Source organism: Castor canadensis, chromosome 2 (genome assembly GCF_047511655.1).
Source record: "Castor canadensis chromosome 2, mCasCan1.hap1v2, whole genome shotgun sequence".
Taxonomy (NCBI): Eukaryota; Metazoa; Chordata; class Mammalia; order Rodentia; family Castoridae; genus Castor; species Castor canadensis.
Window position 1 is genome coordinate 188,023,791 of NC_133387.1, and position 14,033 is coordinate 188,037,823.

A 14,033-nucleotide genomic window follows, 5' to 3' on the forward strand; every position below is an offset into this window, starting at 1 on the left:
CCCCATGCTGTGTCTCAGGAGGGTGCCTCTATGTGGCCTGCAGAGGGTAAGACAATACTGTCACCACAGTGGTGGGATGCTACAGTGGGCCTGCTTGTTACTGGGGACTGGAGCAAGCAAGGCTATCAAAAATACTCTCACTTTCTGACACTGAAATTCAAGCTCATGTAGAGTGCTGGCAGTGCTTGGTGACGGCATGACAGTTTATCTGGGGGCAGTCACAGAAACTTCCATAAAAATCCACATCTGCCTCTGCCTCCAAGGGTCCCAAGAGTGAGTCAGGCTGAAGGACGCCCTGGAGCAGGTGCAGATCAAAATGCCACTGCATTTTGGCAGCACGCTTAAGAAATCTGACAGGTTGAGGACTTGAACTTAGAAAACCAACAGGCATTTGGTCTAGTCTTCGCAGGTGCTAAACACAACAGAAGCAAGAGCAGGTGGGAGAAGAGTGGGCATCTCAGCGAGGGTGTGACAGAGCCTGTGGACCACATCCTCTCTGCATCTTGGGGTCTGCCTCTTTTCTTCCTGCACACTGGTGCCTCTCGGGTTGGGGGTGGAAGTAGGGACTCAGACCGGCCCCGGATAACACACCAATATGGGCCCAGAGTGGCAGATAAGGGCACCTTGGCCTCCTTAGTGCCTTCCTAAGCTGTGTTCATCAGTGGCCTGACTGCAAGTCTCCCCTAGGGAAAACAGAAGCATCGCTAGGATGATAAGGATAAAACATAATTAACATGGCCTAATTAGCAAGCCGGTGGCTGTTCTGCTCACTGGGGCCCTGCTGCCTGCCCCTGCCTCTGCCTTTTCCCAGCCCCCTGTTTGACAGTTGCCTCAGAGAAGCCCTGGGTGAAGCTAGGACACATCTAACAAGGAGGACACAGCACAGCACAAACGCACACCACCACAGGACACAACCCGACGACAGCAGACAAAGAGAGGCCGTACTCGGTCTTTGCTGGTGCTGGTGGCACAGAGGTGTCTGCAGTGGAAGGTTCAAGCTCAGGGGCTTGTCCACTGGCCCCAGCGGCGGGAGCAGGAGAGCCCAGGGCTGCAAAAACATCCTTTGCAAGGTCAATATCTGGGGTCTTGAAGTTCCCTTCGTCCATTTTAAAGTCCTCGCCCTGGGAAGGGTTTGTGGCGCTGACGGAGGCAGCCTCGCTCTTCGGGCTAGTAGAGGCTGTGGCTGCCTCGGGTGGGTTCTTCGCAGCGCCGGGCTGGGTAGGCTCCGGGTCCGGACCTTTGGTGCTGGGGGTCTCCTGCATGGCCTGAGGGGCTTCTGTGGCAGGGGCAGCCACTGCTGCTAGGGGACTGGCTGCCCCCGCTGGGGCAGGGGCTGGCGCAGGGGCCGGAGCAGGGGCTGGCTTGCTGGTTGGAGGGGCCTTGGAGACCTCCCCGACACTGCCAGGGGTGCTTGGGCTAAGGACAGCTCCTTGATTGGCCAGGACACTAGAGGACAAATTGCTAGCGGCAGGGGCTGAGGTTGGGGTGTCACTCAGGTCAACAAGAGGGGCGACCTTGGGGGCTGAGGCTGGGGACGGGGAGGAGGCAGCAATGCCGGGCCCCTTGGAAGGGGTGATCTGGCCAGTGGGCACAGAATTTGAGTCCAGTGCGGCTGTGGCCGGCTGGGCAATACTGGAGGTCAGGGTGGTGGTCTCACTGGTGGGGCTGTTCTGAGCAGTGGCAAAGGTTTCGGTGATAGTGTCAGAGTTAGTGGTGACGGTGGTGACAGAAGGCAGCATGTCCTCAACAGTGGCTGTGGTGTCAGCAGGCAGCCTGTGGGGAGGACAGGAAGTAGAGAGAATAGACGATGAAGCTAAGACATGACAGAGAAGCCTGCAGGAGGACTGAAGACAAGGACAGGGGATGTAGGTGGGCATGCAGTCACACACAGGCAGGAACACAGGCCCACAAAGAAACAAGCACGCAGAGAGGAAGTACATGCCCAAGTGGGCAGAAGAGGACACAGGAGACAACAAAGAACATGGCAGTCTCAAAGGGACCAGCTAGTGTTCCTCCCTGCTGACATCCCTCCAGCTCTCTCCATGGGCTCCTGTTCCCTATAGACCTGTTTGGGGCTTTCTGATGCCCACCCCGATCTCTACTCCAGGAAAGAAAGCTGCAGTTCAACGTCCACCTGCTCTAGGCTTCCTGGACCCCAGAAGAATTGGGCCCAGCTCCCCTGCAGAGCCCCAGAGTAGGGATGAGACAGTGAGGAACAAGGCAGTGATGAGTGCTCCTAAAGCCATGGATTCTTCCAGACAGATTTTGTGGTCCTGTGAAACTCCAATCCCTTCAAACCTCCAGGATCCTTGATAGTGAGGTAGGCATTATAAACACAGCTGATCAGGGTCTCTGAGGACCCCTGAGACTTCTGAGCAGAGAGGGCCAGAGAACCTTTACCAGGTCCCTAACTTCTCTGGCTCTTTTAGGAAGAATATAGAAAACACCACACTTGTAAGAAACCCTAAACAGAACATGCTAAGCCTCCCTTAATGAGGTTTTGCCTCTTTAAGCCATTTCCAGAATACATGTGTAAATTCGGGTCAGGGTTTAGGAATTCCCACTTCTGTAAAGGTACACATGGCCACCTGAATAGTGTGCTTTCTCTCTAAGGAGGGTGGGATCAGGCATTGGCTAACCAAGTGGGTCTTCTGGCCCAGGATTCCAGAATCCTGGCCTACCATGTTTGGCTAGCCACTAGGGTGGGAAGCAGGAAAGGTGGGGGTAGGGTAAAGAGATGGGTGTGGGGCTCTATTGAGGAGGCACCAGCCCCTCCCAGCCCACGTACTCGGGCTCTGTCAGTGGCGTGGTCTCATTGGGCTCTGTGTGTTTTCCTCCGTCATGGTTTGGGGTTCGCTCCTCTTCAGTTCGAACTTCCACGATGGGTTCCTTGGACTCGTCTTTCCTGTGGAGAGTTCTGCTGGTTAGATCCTGGGGAAGTTTGGGAGAGAGGGGACCCCAGGGAAAGTAGCTACGCTTAGGGTAAGTAGATCTGGCCTGAGGCTAACAGGGGTGGGCATTTAGAACCAGAGATGAGTGTTTGGGCCTCAGCCAGACCCATCCTAGCTGTGTGAATTTGAGTGTCAGATTTAATCACCCCTGCCTCAGTGTCCACATCTGGAAGATGTGGCAAATAAGAGTATGCACCTCATGCAGTTACTCTGAGAATTAAATGAGCTAGTGCACATTAAGTGCTTAGCACAGGGCTTGGTATACATTTTCCTAAACACATATACGCATGTGTCTGTAAGCATGTATATGGAGGTCTGTGTGCATATATGTACATGAGTATACAGGCCCTGGCATGCCATTTTCTCACTCCATCCCTTTTCAGTTAGCTCCCGCTCATTGGGACTGAGTCACAGTCTTCAAAGGTTCCCGCTAATTGGTTCAGGGTCTGTTTCTTCATAGACGCTATTGGAAAGACCATTGGCTCCTCCAGGACAAGAAGTTTTATCTGTTTTGTTCCCTGTTGTACCCTAAAGCACAGCAGCAGTGCTTTGCACTCAGTAGTTGCAGAGTAAATGTTTGATCAGTGATGAATGAATGAATGAAAGTGAGGTTAGTCTGTCTCTCAAATGCTGGCCTCCTCTGTCATAGCTCCTCTCTGGACTCAGCTCTCCCAAGTCCCCTATTTTGACCTTCATAGGGATTTTCCGGGCTTTGGTGAGATTCCGGAACACTGGATGCAGGTAAGTCAAAGAGATCACTTATCAACAAGTAACCCCCACTCTACCTCACCCCACAGCTATGCATGGGAAGACTTTCTGCAGTGTTTCTGCCCCTCAGGGTTTCCACAGGGGCAACAGGAGCTGAGTTAATGGTCATGACAGCACCAGCAGATGACTCTGAGGTGAAAGGGTTGCTGGGCCCTGGGTTGGGGCAAGTCCAGACCTCCATGGGTGGGTGGGTCTGTACTCACGAGAAAGCAGCCTTGCCCTCCTCCATATCCTTGCCCTTAGCTCCAGGCCCAGCTTTTCCACACAGGTTGACGGCGATGCACATCAGCAGGCCACACTTGTTCAGGAAGTAGCAGGTAATGTCCACAACCACGAGGAGCAGGACAAAGATGACAATGAGGATGCCTACGATGGCCCCAGTGCTTAGGCCTGAAGTGGGGCTGCCATTGGCTTAAGGGGGGAAAGAGATGGCTGGTGGTTAACAGACTTGAGATTTGAATCCTCTGACCCTGTGAGCAACCACCCCTGGGGGTGGGGTAGGGCCCATAGCACAAAGCATGGCATGGCATTTATGCCCAGTGACACCTTCCCTGGGTCCTTCCTATGCCCGGTGTGGAGACAACAGGATCTTTACATCTTCCAGAGGGAGAGATGACTGACTCATCTCACTCAGGGAATAGGAGTGTTGGGCTCCCACAAGTCAAAATGAGAGTGGGGACTGGGAGCTGGGTCTCCATCCCTCCCTTCATCTTCTGAACCCATACTCCGCTGGCCTTCCTGAGTTCTGCGAGCAGACTGAGCCCAGATTGTCTGAGGACACTGGATAAAGACAAAGTTGGAGGGCACTGCTGTGTATCCCTTTGAACTTAGGCCTTTGCCTTGCAGGGTAGGCAGGCAGTGTTACTGGGTTCCAGCTGTGCTGGGACTCTGGGAGCACTGAGAGAGAGTCCCAAATGGGGTTTCCAGGGCTTCCTTAGGCCTTGTAGGGATGTCAGGCCCAAGGAGATATCCAACACACTGTTCTACTTCCTCTTCCCTCTCTGGGAATAACTCGAAAGATGTTCAACATTGGAACACATTGGGCTCACAGTTTACTCCACCCATCTCTGCTACAACCTCAGAAGGCCAAATGAAGCCCGCGTGACTCTGGAGACATGCAGGTATCCCCAGGCCTTGTGAATAGGTGAAGGTTCTAGGAATACTCACCGTTTGGGAGCCACACGTGCTCAGATCAGACTTCAGGAAAGCCTGAGACTCACCTTAGCGCTGCACACTCGTACAGTCAGGCAAGCTCACACAAAGGACAAATGCCCACACATACACACATATTCTCACATCCCAGCAGTATCCAGCTCCCCAGTTCTGGCTGAGCTCACTCTGAAAGACTCAGCTTCTATGTCTAGCTCTCTGGTCCAGGGCCCTGGGCTATGGATGCTGACATTGAAGGACCCAGGCTCAGCTTCCTACCTGGCCATGATTGACATTATTTGCCTAGGTTGGACCCACCAATCCCTAGCAGTTCCCACCAGTGTCCGGGAGACAAGTGGCAGCGGTGTGATAATCAAGAAACCACCCAGAGGTCCATCTGTAAGTCAATGTGGAAACAATGACCCCTGACTGAAATACAGGTACTTCCATTTTATTTTTCTTCTGGAAGGTCATGGGTCTAGAATTGCAGTTCCATTCTACCACCAGATCCTTTCTGAAGTTTCCTGAGTTCTCATGGACCACTGAGATCACCCAGCATCTGGGAACTGGAGGCAAGAACTGTGGCTAACGCTACCTGGGGCTTGGCCCCACCTGACTCCACACCCAGTTCAAAATGCTTTGCCAACTCAGCAGTCTGCAATCACACATCATGCCAGATAATCAGAGGAATGTGTAACCTATGGTGACTGACACTAGAGATGGGCCACCATTCTTTTTCTTTGAGATCTTTCTATGTAGCCCAGACTAGCCTTGAACTCACCATCATCCTACCTCAGCCTCCCTAGCACCAGGGTTACAGTTGTGTTTCACCACACCCTGCCATCATTCTTTTCCCATGCTTCCTGTGCTCCTGGGGAGGGGTGCTTTTCTGTTTGTCCCAGGAGTCCTTGCTTAGGCACTATGGAGTTGGACCATTTCAAACTCCAGTTCTGGTTAAGAGCCACGAGCCCAGCCTGCCAGAGAGGACCACTCACAACCTGTTCCTCTGGGAACTCCTCTGGGAGTCTCTTCCTACTCAGTCCTCACAGACTGAGACTCCCTGGCTTGCAAATATTTTGGTCCCTTTGGGACCTTGGCTTGCTTCCCAGTCTTTTCTCTTCAGGCTCTCTGGCTGGTCCCTTCCAACCCTGCACTGAGGCAAAGGACCCTGGGCTTTAGAATCAGGAAAGCAGCTGTTGGCTTTAGCCATAAGCTAGAGTGGGTCATTTTCTCCACTGCCTGCTAATGCAGAGAGCTTCTGGTTGGTTGCTTGAGAACAAAGCCACCCGTCTGCTTCTCTGTGGGCCTCACACTTGCAAAAGCAAAGAAGGAGATCTGGTCTTTAGATGGATCTCAAGCAATTTCCCTCATTAGGGAAGGCATTTTAGCCATTCCAGGACTTTGGCTTAAGGCCCTGCAAACTCCTATATCAGGAGTCAGGTGTGAGTTGCCTACTTTTTGAAGAAGGAGCTGAAGGTAATTTTGTGTGTAACGGGTATATCTATATTTTTGCCCTCAAGGGCACTAATTTTACATTCTGAGTCATATACATAAATATAGTCTTATGTGACTGTTCATATCTTTTAAGAGCAAAGATGAATGAATAGCTTCTCTCTGTGTGAACAAACAGCAGCTGGGCTAGCTTCTGCTCTGGGCTCAGCAGGCTCAGCTAGAGGCCTCATTGGCTTTGGGCAATTTGAGGAGAGGGGAATGAAGGTGAAAAGATTGAATGGTACCATCAACAAACAGTAGGGCAGTTCTCTCCCCTTACATTGCATATATTGGATGCAAAGCCTTTCCAGGCCTAACAGGCCTCTGTCTATCCCTCTCACCCTTGTAACTCAGGGCATGACTCTTGTTATGAGCTCCAGCCTGGTCACCCCGCATGACCTTTTGAACATGCCTACTCTGCTCCAGGGCGTGGCGATGGAGCACTGGCTCCCTCCCTGTTGAGTACATTATGGATGGGTCTTTGCCTTCCTGCTGGCATCAGGCTACATGTTGCCTTGGAAAAGCCTCCCCTGTTGATTTGTTACCTAGTGAGGCACTTCCACTCAATATCTACCATGCTACCATGTTTTATTTTCTTCTTACCACTATCTGCCATGTTCTGTTCATTTACATGCTTACTATCTCTGGTCCTTCCCTCTAGGATACTCTAGCAGGTGCCTAGTCTCTCTTCTGTCTCCTCAGCACCTGCAGTGACCTTGACTCATAGAAAATGTTCACAGAATATTTGTTGCATGATTAAAATGAGTGTTTAGCGTGCTTCCAAGTATTGAAGGTGTTCCAATCAGCCTTATTCTGTACCAGTGGATGTATGGGAGTTGGGGGAAGATTTCAGCTCTGCATGAGAAGGACTAATCAACGGTTATTAGTCAAACAGTATGAGCTGCCTTGATAGGTGAGCTCGCTGGTGCTGGAGGCATTCAAACAAAGATGGTACATCTGCTTGGCAGTGATGTTGCAATGCTCTGGATAAGGTCCTGTATCCACAGGGACATTAGTAAAGGATGTCTGCAAGTCTTCTTCAACCACAAGAGCCTGTCATTTCAAGTAAAGGCTCTACAGTCCCCAGGCACTGTACAAACTCCCTAAGCCAGTCTTCATAATATGTGCAGAGGACTAGTTCCTGGAAGATCAAAAACACTTGGTAGATTCAGCCTTTAATCTTGTGGTTTTATTTTTGTATGAAAACCAAATGCCTTTTAACTCAAAGTGGTAGAATTCCTGGGGGTAGTTTGTTAAAAATTCAAAACCCGGGGTTCCCCAATTCTCTGGAATCAGAATTGCTGGGGGGTGAGGCTCAGGAGTCAATATTTGAACAAGTACCCCAGATGATTCATAGGAAGAACACCTAGGTCTTTCCTCCCCTGCATCACAATGAATCACAGCTGATCCCATGATCCATCATGGAGGAAGAGCTGTGCCTCCTGCCCCTCCACTGATACAATGGACTTGGCCTGAAGTGCTGGACAGATTGAAAGAAGCAAAGACTATTTCCTAAAAGAAAAGAGCCACTCAGCCCACCACTGCTAAGCATGGAGACATCTAGAACAAGTGAGGTGCTCCTCAAGTTGGGGGAAAAATGCTGGCTACATTGACAGAAAGAAGCTGTAAACAAGGGATAGACCACTGCACAGATGAAAGGGTAGCCGAAGTAAACCAACATGCATTCCCTCTTGGAGGATGATGTTACAGATTTTTTTAGTCCAGAAAGTCAGAGGGACAGAAGGTTATCTCCTGCATCTTATGTTACACGTTAAAAAGGAAAAATAAATAAAAAAGCCTTCGGGGCATCTATCTTTGTCATGACCTTCCCTTTGACCTCCCTAACACACCCACATGCCTCACGTGCCAAGAAGACTTCTTGGGAGCAAATCCTCCATAGCCTCTGAGGTCAGAGGTGCCTGGAGCAGGGGGAGTACAAAGCTAGGGATGTCTGTCTTCTGTGGTTCCTGGCTTGGGAAAGGTTCGCATTCAAGTGGGAAATGGCTTGCTCCAAGACTGAGACCTAGTTTCTTACTCCTGCGAGTGGGAAAATGGGTCTCACACTTCATGGATGCCCAGATGGACCTGATTCATTGTGTCATGGGTCAGGGTGAAGAAGTTTCCTCTCTCCCTGTCTCCTAACCCTCATCCAACTTCTGGACTCGCAGAATGGTTGAGCTGGGGGTTTGGTTTGCTTATAAACCCCTTACTTATCTATTTTGCCTTGGCAGAAATGGCTATACAGAATGTTGGTCTCAGGAGCCAACAAGAGGTGTCTAAGTGATTATAATCAGAGTGCAGCTTCCCCAATAGAACCTTCTCTCAGTTTCTATCACAAGATCCCAGTGCAGCCTCTCTTAAGGGTAACTGGAAGATCTTGCTACAGAGTTATGCATCTGGCAGCTGAATGAGTGTCTGGTCCCAGAGTGACTATCTCACCAGTTCTGCAAAGCCACTTTACCTTCCCACTGGGTGCTGAGGACTCCAAGGCAGCAGTGACCTACACCACCTCTTAGGAGAACTGAAGGGAAAGGATTTCCTTTGTCCAGAACTCCTTTCCCCAGACAACAAATGTGAGGTCCAATTTAAATATTTTTCTAGGTAAACATGTGAGGTGGAGGGAAAGGGCTTTTGACACTGCGTTGGACACACAACTAGCAAATAAAATCAAAACACTCCAGTGAGTTCACATGAACTGTTATATCCTTTAATAATGCAAAGGTGTAAACTTCATAAAGGCCTTGCTGATTATCTACACAACAATGTTAGCGTTCTTATTAGTAGAAAAACAAGATCCAAACCTGCTGTATAAATATTTCAAAAGTGAGCAGAAAACCCCCATGATGTATGGCATGTGGGCAGCACTAACACAGGGCACAGAAGCAGGGGTGGCTGAGCAAGGTGGGGAAGGCTCACTCCTGCAGGGCTGTCTGAGGCTTTCTCTCTAAAGGACCCCTGACAGGAACTCAGTGTCTGCAGGGGGTGTGGACACGAATGCTGTTTACCAAAGAGTAGACTATTGTAAGCCACAGTCCTATCTGCATGGGTCTGTTGCAATGGCCCCAAAGTTTTTTTCCATCTGAGAGTTGCATGGCCCTAGAAGGTGCTGAGGGCACAGGGCTGAGTTAGGCCTTTCCACATGCAGGGCTATATCTCTAAAGGTCCTTTCAGAAATAGTGCCATTGTTCCCCTCATGTGGGTGGGTTTGGGACCAGGCTGAGGCAGACCCCTAGGGTGAATGCAAGTGACTTCTATCCAGCAATATGGGAAGATCCAGGAGGACCATGGAGGGTATGTTTTTGGCCCTCCCTACAGCTCTTCTTAATTGACCTGTGATTCTCACTGCAGGCCCTGGAGGTGCTGTGCTCCTTTCTGTTGCTCTGCTCTGGTTGCCTGTAAGAATCATCCTCTTTCACTGTGCTGGTGGGAAGAGGCCAAAGCTCCAGGGGAGAGGTTCCTGGCTGGGCAAGAGGCACTGCCTGCCTGAGCTGCTGAGCGGTGTAGAGCCTCTGAATGTTGGGGAAACCAACAAGTGTCAACATAGGTGGCTTTGCCTGCAGACCACAGCTTGGGGCTATTTTGATTCCGGAGGAGAAAAGCTAGTCTTTGAACATTAAACAAAAAAATAACAACAGAAAAAATAAGTAAAGAACCAAAAAGAATATAAATCAAACTTCTGTGGAGATGTTCAGAGATGAGATAGTAGAATGACAGGTAACCACAATGGGGGAAGGAACTTTTATTCAGTAGAAAGTCCATCCCCAGGCTCATAGGCTGACACTATTGGACAGGATACAGCGCTGAATCTCTGTGCATCTGCTTGACAAACCCACACACCTCCTTTCCTAGGTGAACCCCACAACAGCAGAGAGGAACACCTGGCTTTCCACAAGAGTTTTAAAGCCATCAGTGAGCCAAGAAACCAATAGGGAAGCTGGTACATTCTGGAAGTGCTGTCAGGCTGACTCCATCCTGATTTATTGATACTCTGGGGCTGGAAGGTTTAGAAAGGGCCTGTTCCTCCTCCCTGTGCACTTCTGAGCAGATGCAGGGAGGATGGGGGACTCAGGCCGAGTTCACAGTGGATCCTTTTAACCTGCCTGGTGTACTGTGCTTATGGCGACAATTCAGGTCACGGCTGGACCTCTGAGATCTGGCTGTGACAGGCTGCTGTGCAGCTGTGGAGTCACCTCCAGTGGGAGACAAGCACTTTTCAGAGCGGATACATGTTGAGCACATGATAGCTTGGCCCTGTTCACAGAGACAGTGGACGGTGCTGGTGCTAGTTCCAGCATCCCAGGTCATTTATCAACCCAGAAAAAATTCAACAAGTCAACTTTTCCCGCTGCATGGTCAATAAGGGGGCTTAATTTGCCCTTCATATGAGCAGAGTGCTCAACAAGGGCACTAAAATACTTCAGTGCAAGCAAAGCCAGCTACTTACTGAAGGACAGAGGAGGGCACCGGGTTAGAATGAGGGGGCCGTGTGGTGACCTCAACAATCTGAGGCAGGCTTTCAAAGGTACTTAGAATTCTTCCTCTGTCATATTTTAAGTATGAGCAAAAAATGCAACAAGTAGCAGATATATAGAAACTTCTCTGTAAACCTAGCACAATGCTTTTTTGTAAAAAACTGTATTTAAAGAAAGAGCGCTCAAATTCTTCTTACTGCTATTAAAAAGGGGACTAACTCCTTATGAAGTGGCACAAAAGGATCTGTGAATGGCAAAATGTCAGGAGGTAAAGCTTTTTTTTTTTCCCAATTGCAAAACCTTCCTCTTTTTACACAGAATGCTTGCTCAGTGGCTGAGGCCCGGCCGTGGTGGTCCTGACAGATTCTTCCAAAGTGGGGGGGGGTCACTGATCATTTTCACAGGAATTGGGCTTTTAAGCAAATTAAATTTTTTGTATTCAAGTTCCTAACAGAGCAGAAGAAGAATCATTGCAGAGAAAAGCAAGGAGACAAAAGTGTAGGATGCAGAACTGCCTCCCAAAGTGGCTGCAGGTATCAAGCAGTGGGTCCCCACAGAGAATGTGGTTGTTGAAAAATAGACGTGGCAGGGGGGTGTCCCAGTGAAGTCCAAGATGACAGGTGTGACGACAGACACAGGAAGGGGAGGGGGGAAAGAGGAAAGGGAAGGTAGAGACAGAAACAGAGAAAAAATAGATAAAAAGAAAAAAATAGGTCAAATATAGAAAACACAAGAATCCAAGGTTAATTCAACTTAGTAAATTAAACTGATAATGGTTAGAGGGGAGTTCATTGCTGTATCAATACCACAGGCCTGGTCAGAAGCTCAGCAATGCTAGAAGCAGCACAGCAGGGTTAGTTCTGGGGTTAGGGGCCAGCGAGCAAATGAAATTAAAGTGAGAGGATAGGACCCCTGGCAATAGAACACCAGGGATCGATTAGGAGAGTGTTACCTTTCACCAAGGTGAGAACTCACAGGTGTAGCCAACAAGAGTGGTCTTGTGGCGGCAAGGGTTCTTGTTGGTAGAAGCACAGAGATGCAGGGGTGGCTGAACTATGATCAGGACACTGTGCATGGGGCGGGCTGCCTTTGGTGAGCTGCCCTACTGCCCAAGGTTCCACCATTATGCTGTAAGTGTCCTGTGCACCTTGCCTTCTACATCCTGCTGACTACAGACTCTAGCCACAAAAGTATGTTTTGTAATGCAAAGAGGTTTCATTCTGAGATCCCAATAAAATGATCAGAAAGGCCATCCAAGCACAGAACCACTTCCTTCTAACGCCTATATGGTAGACTCATGGATCTATGGACAACGTGAGCATTCTCAAACCCTCTTTGGCTTAAGTAGGGGCCTGGACGATTCACAAGAAAGGCTGAAGGACAAAGTCTCCCCTCATATTTTTATCTGACACTAAACCTCAGAAGGTGATGTTGCTGGAAGTACCCAGCGTGGAAACACAGCATGGCCAAGTGACCTGCTTATCAAGTCTCACCCCAGGGAACAACTAACACAGACATTTGTCTTGTTGCAAGGGTCTACTATAGCCACACATCCGCCCACCTCCTAAGTGTCCTAAAAAAAGCTGGGTCTATCTGGACACTCACCTGGTCCTGTCAATTTTAAGAAAAAACTGACCAAAGATCACAAGGAAAGAAGGGGTAGAGGGAAATCAGGGCCACCTCCATTCAGACATCCTATTAATCCACAATGTACCTTGCCTCCAGCACCTGCAGAGACACGCCCATGCACTAGGGAGTCTTAGCCACGATGCAGTTGATGCTTCTGATCTACAGCTTCAAACTCACCTGCCAACTCTATGGTGCTGGTGGGACCACACGTCTCCCCAAGTCATACCCATTCACACACAGTCATGAAGAACTACACACTCATCTCTTGTTTTGTTGCTGCCTTTATCACTTTTGCACACACAGCCCTGCTTTGCAGACAGCCCACACCATTTCTGGCCTGTCTCCCCTGGGAGGAGCAATCAAGGTAACTGAGTCAAGAGCCAGGCAAGCTCTATAGACAGCTTAGGCATGACGGGGACTGCCCAAGGCTGTCTTCCTACCACATGTGAACATGACAGAGTGTATGTGCCCCATTCAACAGGCTGCAGCTGTATGGACCTATGCCCACCTCTCCTGCCTATGATTGGAAAAGCAAAGTGATGGCTAAGAGCTCTGTCTTTTCTGAGGGATTTGGCCAATGAGGAGACAGGCCAACAGGTGCATGGTAGTTGGGCCGGAAAGCAGAACTCTCACTTTATTCCCACATTTGAGCAGGACCTGGATCCCTAGAGACAGATCTGCATCTCCTAGGAGCACTGCTGCCACCATAGACTAGCAGACTTTCATTGACGGTACTTGTCAGCAGTGAACTTCTCTCCCCACTTGTTTCATTTCAAGAGGTTCAATTTGTTCTCTGTTTCAGTGGAGAGGTCCTTGGCAGATAGGGTCTGTCACTAACTGGGTACCATCTCTTCTTTCTTTTGGGGTCACCACAGAGAAGAGATTTGGACCATGGTTGTGCAGATAACGCAAGCATCAGATAGAAAGCACATAAAAAGTGATGTGGTCCTGGTATGGAATGCAGATGGCAGATAAGATCTCATGAAGGATCCTTAGTCAATCTGCGTCCAAGGCAAGGCAGGAGCTGGGGCATTTCCCATCTGAGGAATCCCATGAACTGGTTAGCATTGGTCCTTCAAGGCTGAATGAGACAAGACCCTTTCCCCAGGATGCTTGGCTATGTCCTCCTGGGGGTCCAGTCCATTTCAACCGACTGCACAGATAGGTACAAGGCAAAATTAAGCTTTGCATGGGCAACCAGTCATGAGGATGGCTGTAAGCAAGCGAGCTGTCAGGGTTGTTTGGGCGCATTAGGAGGTGCAGCACGTGTGCATTAATTCAAAGCGAGAAATTCACAGAAAGCAAAAGTGGCCATACCTGGAATCGCCGTGGGCTGGGCCGAGGTCCTGAACACAAAACGAGCTGCCTTGGATTTTCCTTGCTGGTTCTCAGCCACCACATAGACCTCATACTCGGCATTCCAGTCCAAGGACTTGAGCATGACGTGGTCACTGCTAGATGGGAGTCTGATCTCTGGTTTCCACTCAGAGGACAGCTTCTGGGAGAAATCAGCAGGAAGGAAACAAGATACCAGAGGGCTTTAATAAAAATTCTGATGAGACTGGCTAATAGG

At 49.6% G+C, this 14,033-nt stretch overlaps 1 protein-coding gene across 18 annotated transcripts in view; it reads right to left on the bottom strand.

The window, feature by feature from the left end:
• The window catches only part of Ncam1 (neural cell adhesion molecule 1), a 295,788-nt gene that overhangs the window by 3,564 nt on the left and 278,191 nt on the right, over positions 1-14,033 (bottom strand). For 4 of the 18 annotated variants that reach the window (XM_074066718.1, XM_074066714.1, XM_074066716.1 and 1 more), the window contains 4 exons: positions 13,778-13,955; positions 3,923-4,130; positions 2,789-2,905; positions 946-1,773 (listed from right to left, as the gene is read on the bottom strand). In XM_074066718.1, the coding sequence (XP_073922819.1) occupies positions 946-1,773; positions 2,789-2,905; positions 3,923-4,130; positions 13,778-13,955 (1,331 nt within the window). Of the gene's footprint in view, positions 1-945; positions 1,774-2,788; positions 2,906-3,922; positions 4,131-9,044; positions 11,359-13,777; positions 13,959-14,033 lie in introns of those variants that run through there. The other 14 variants (XM_074066717.1, XM_074066713.1, XM_074066719.1 and 11 more) reach the window with 4 other exon arrangements.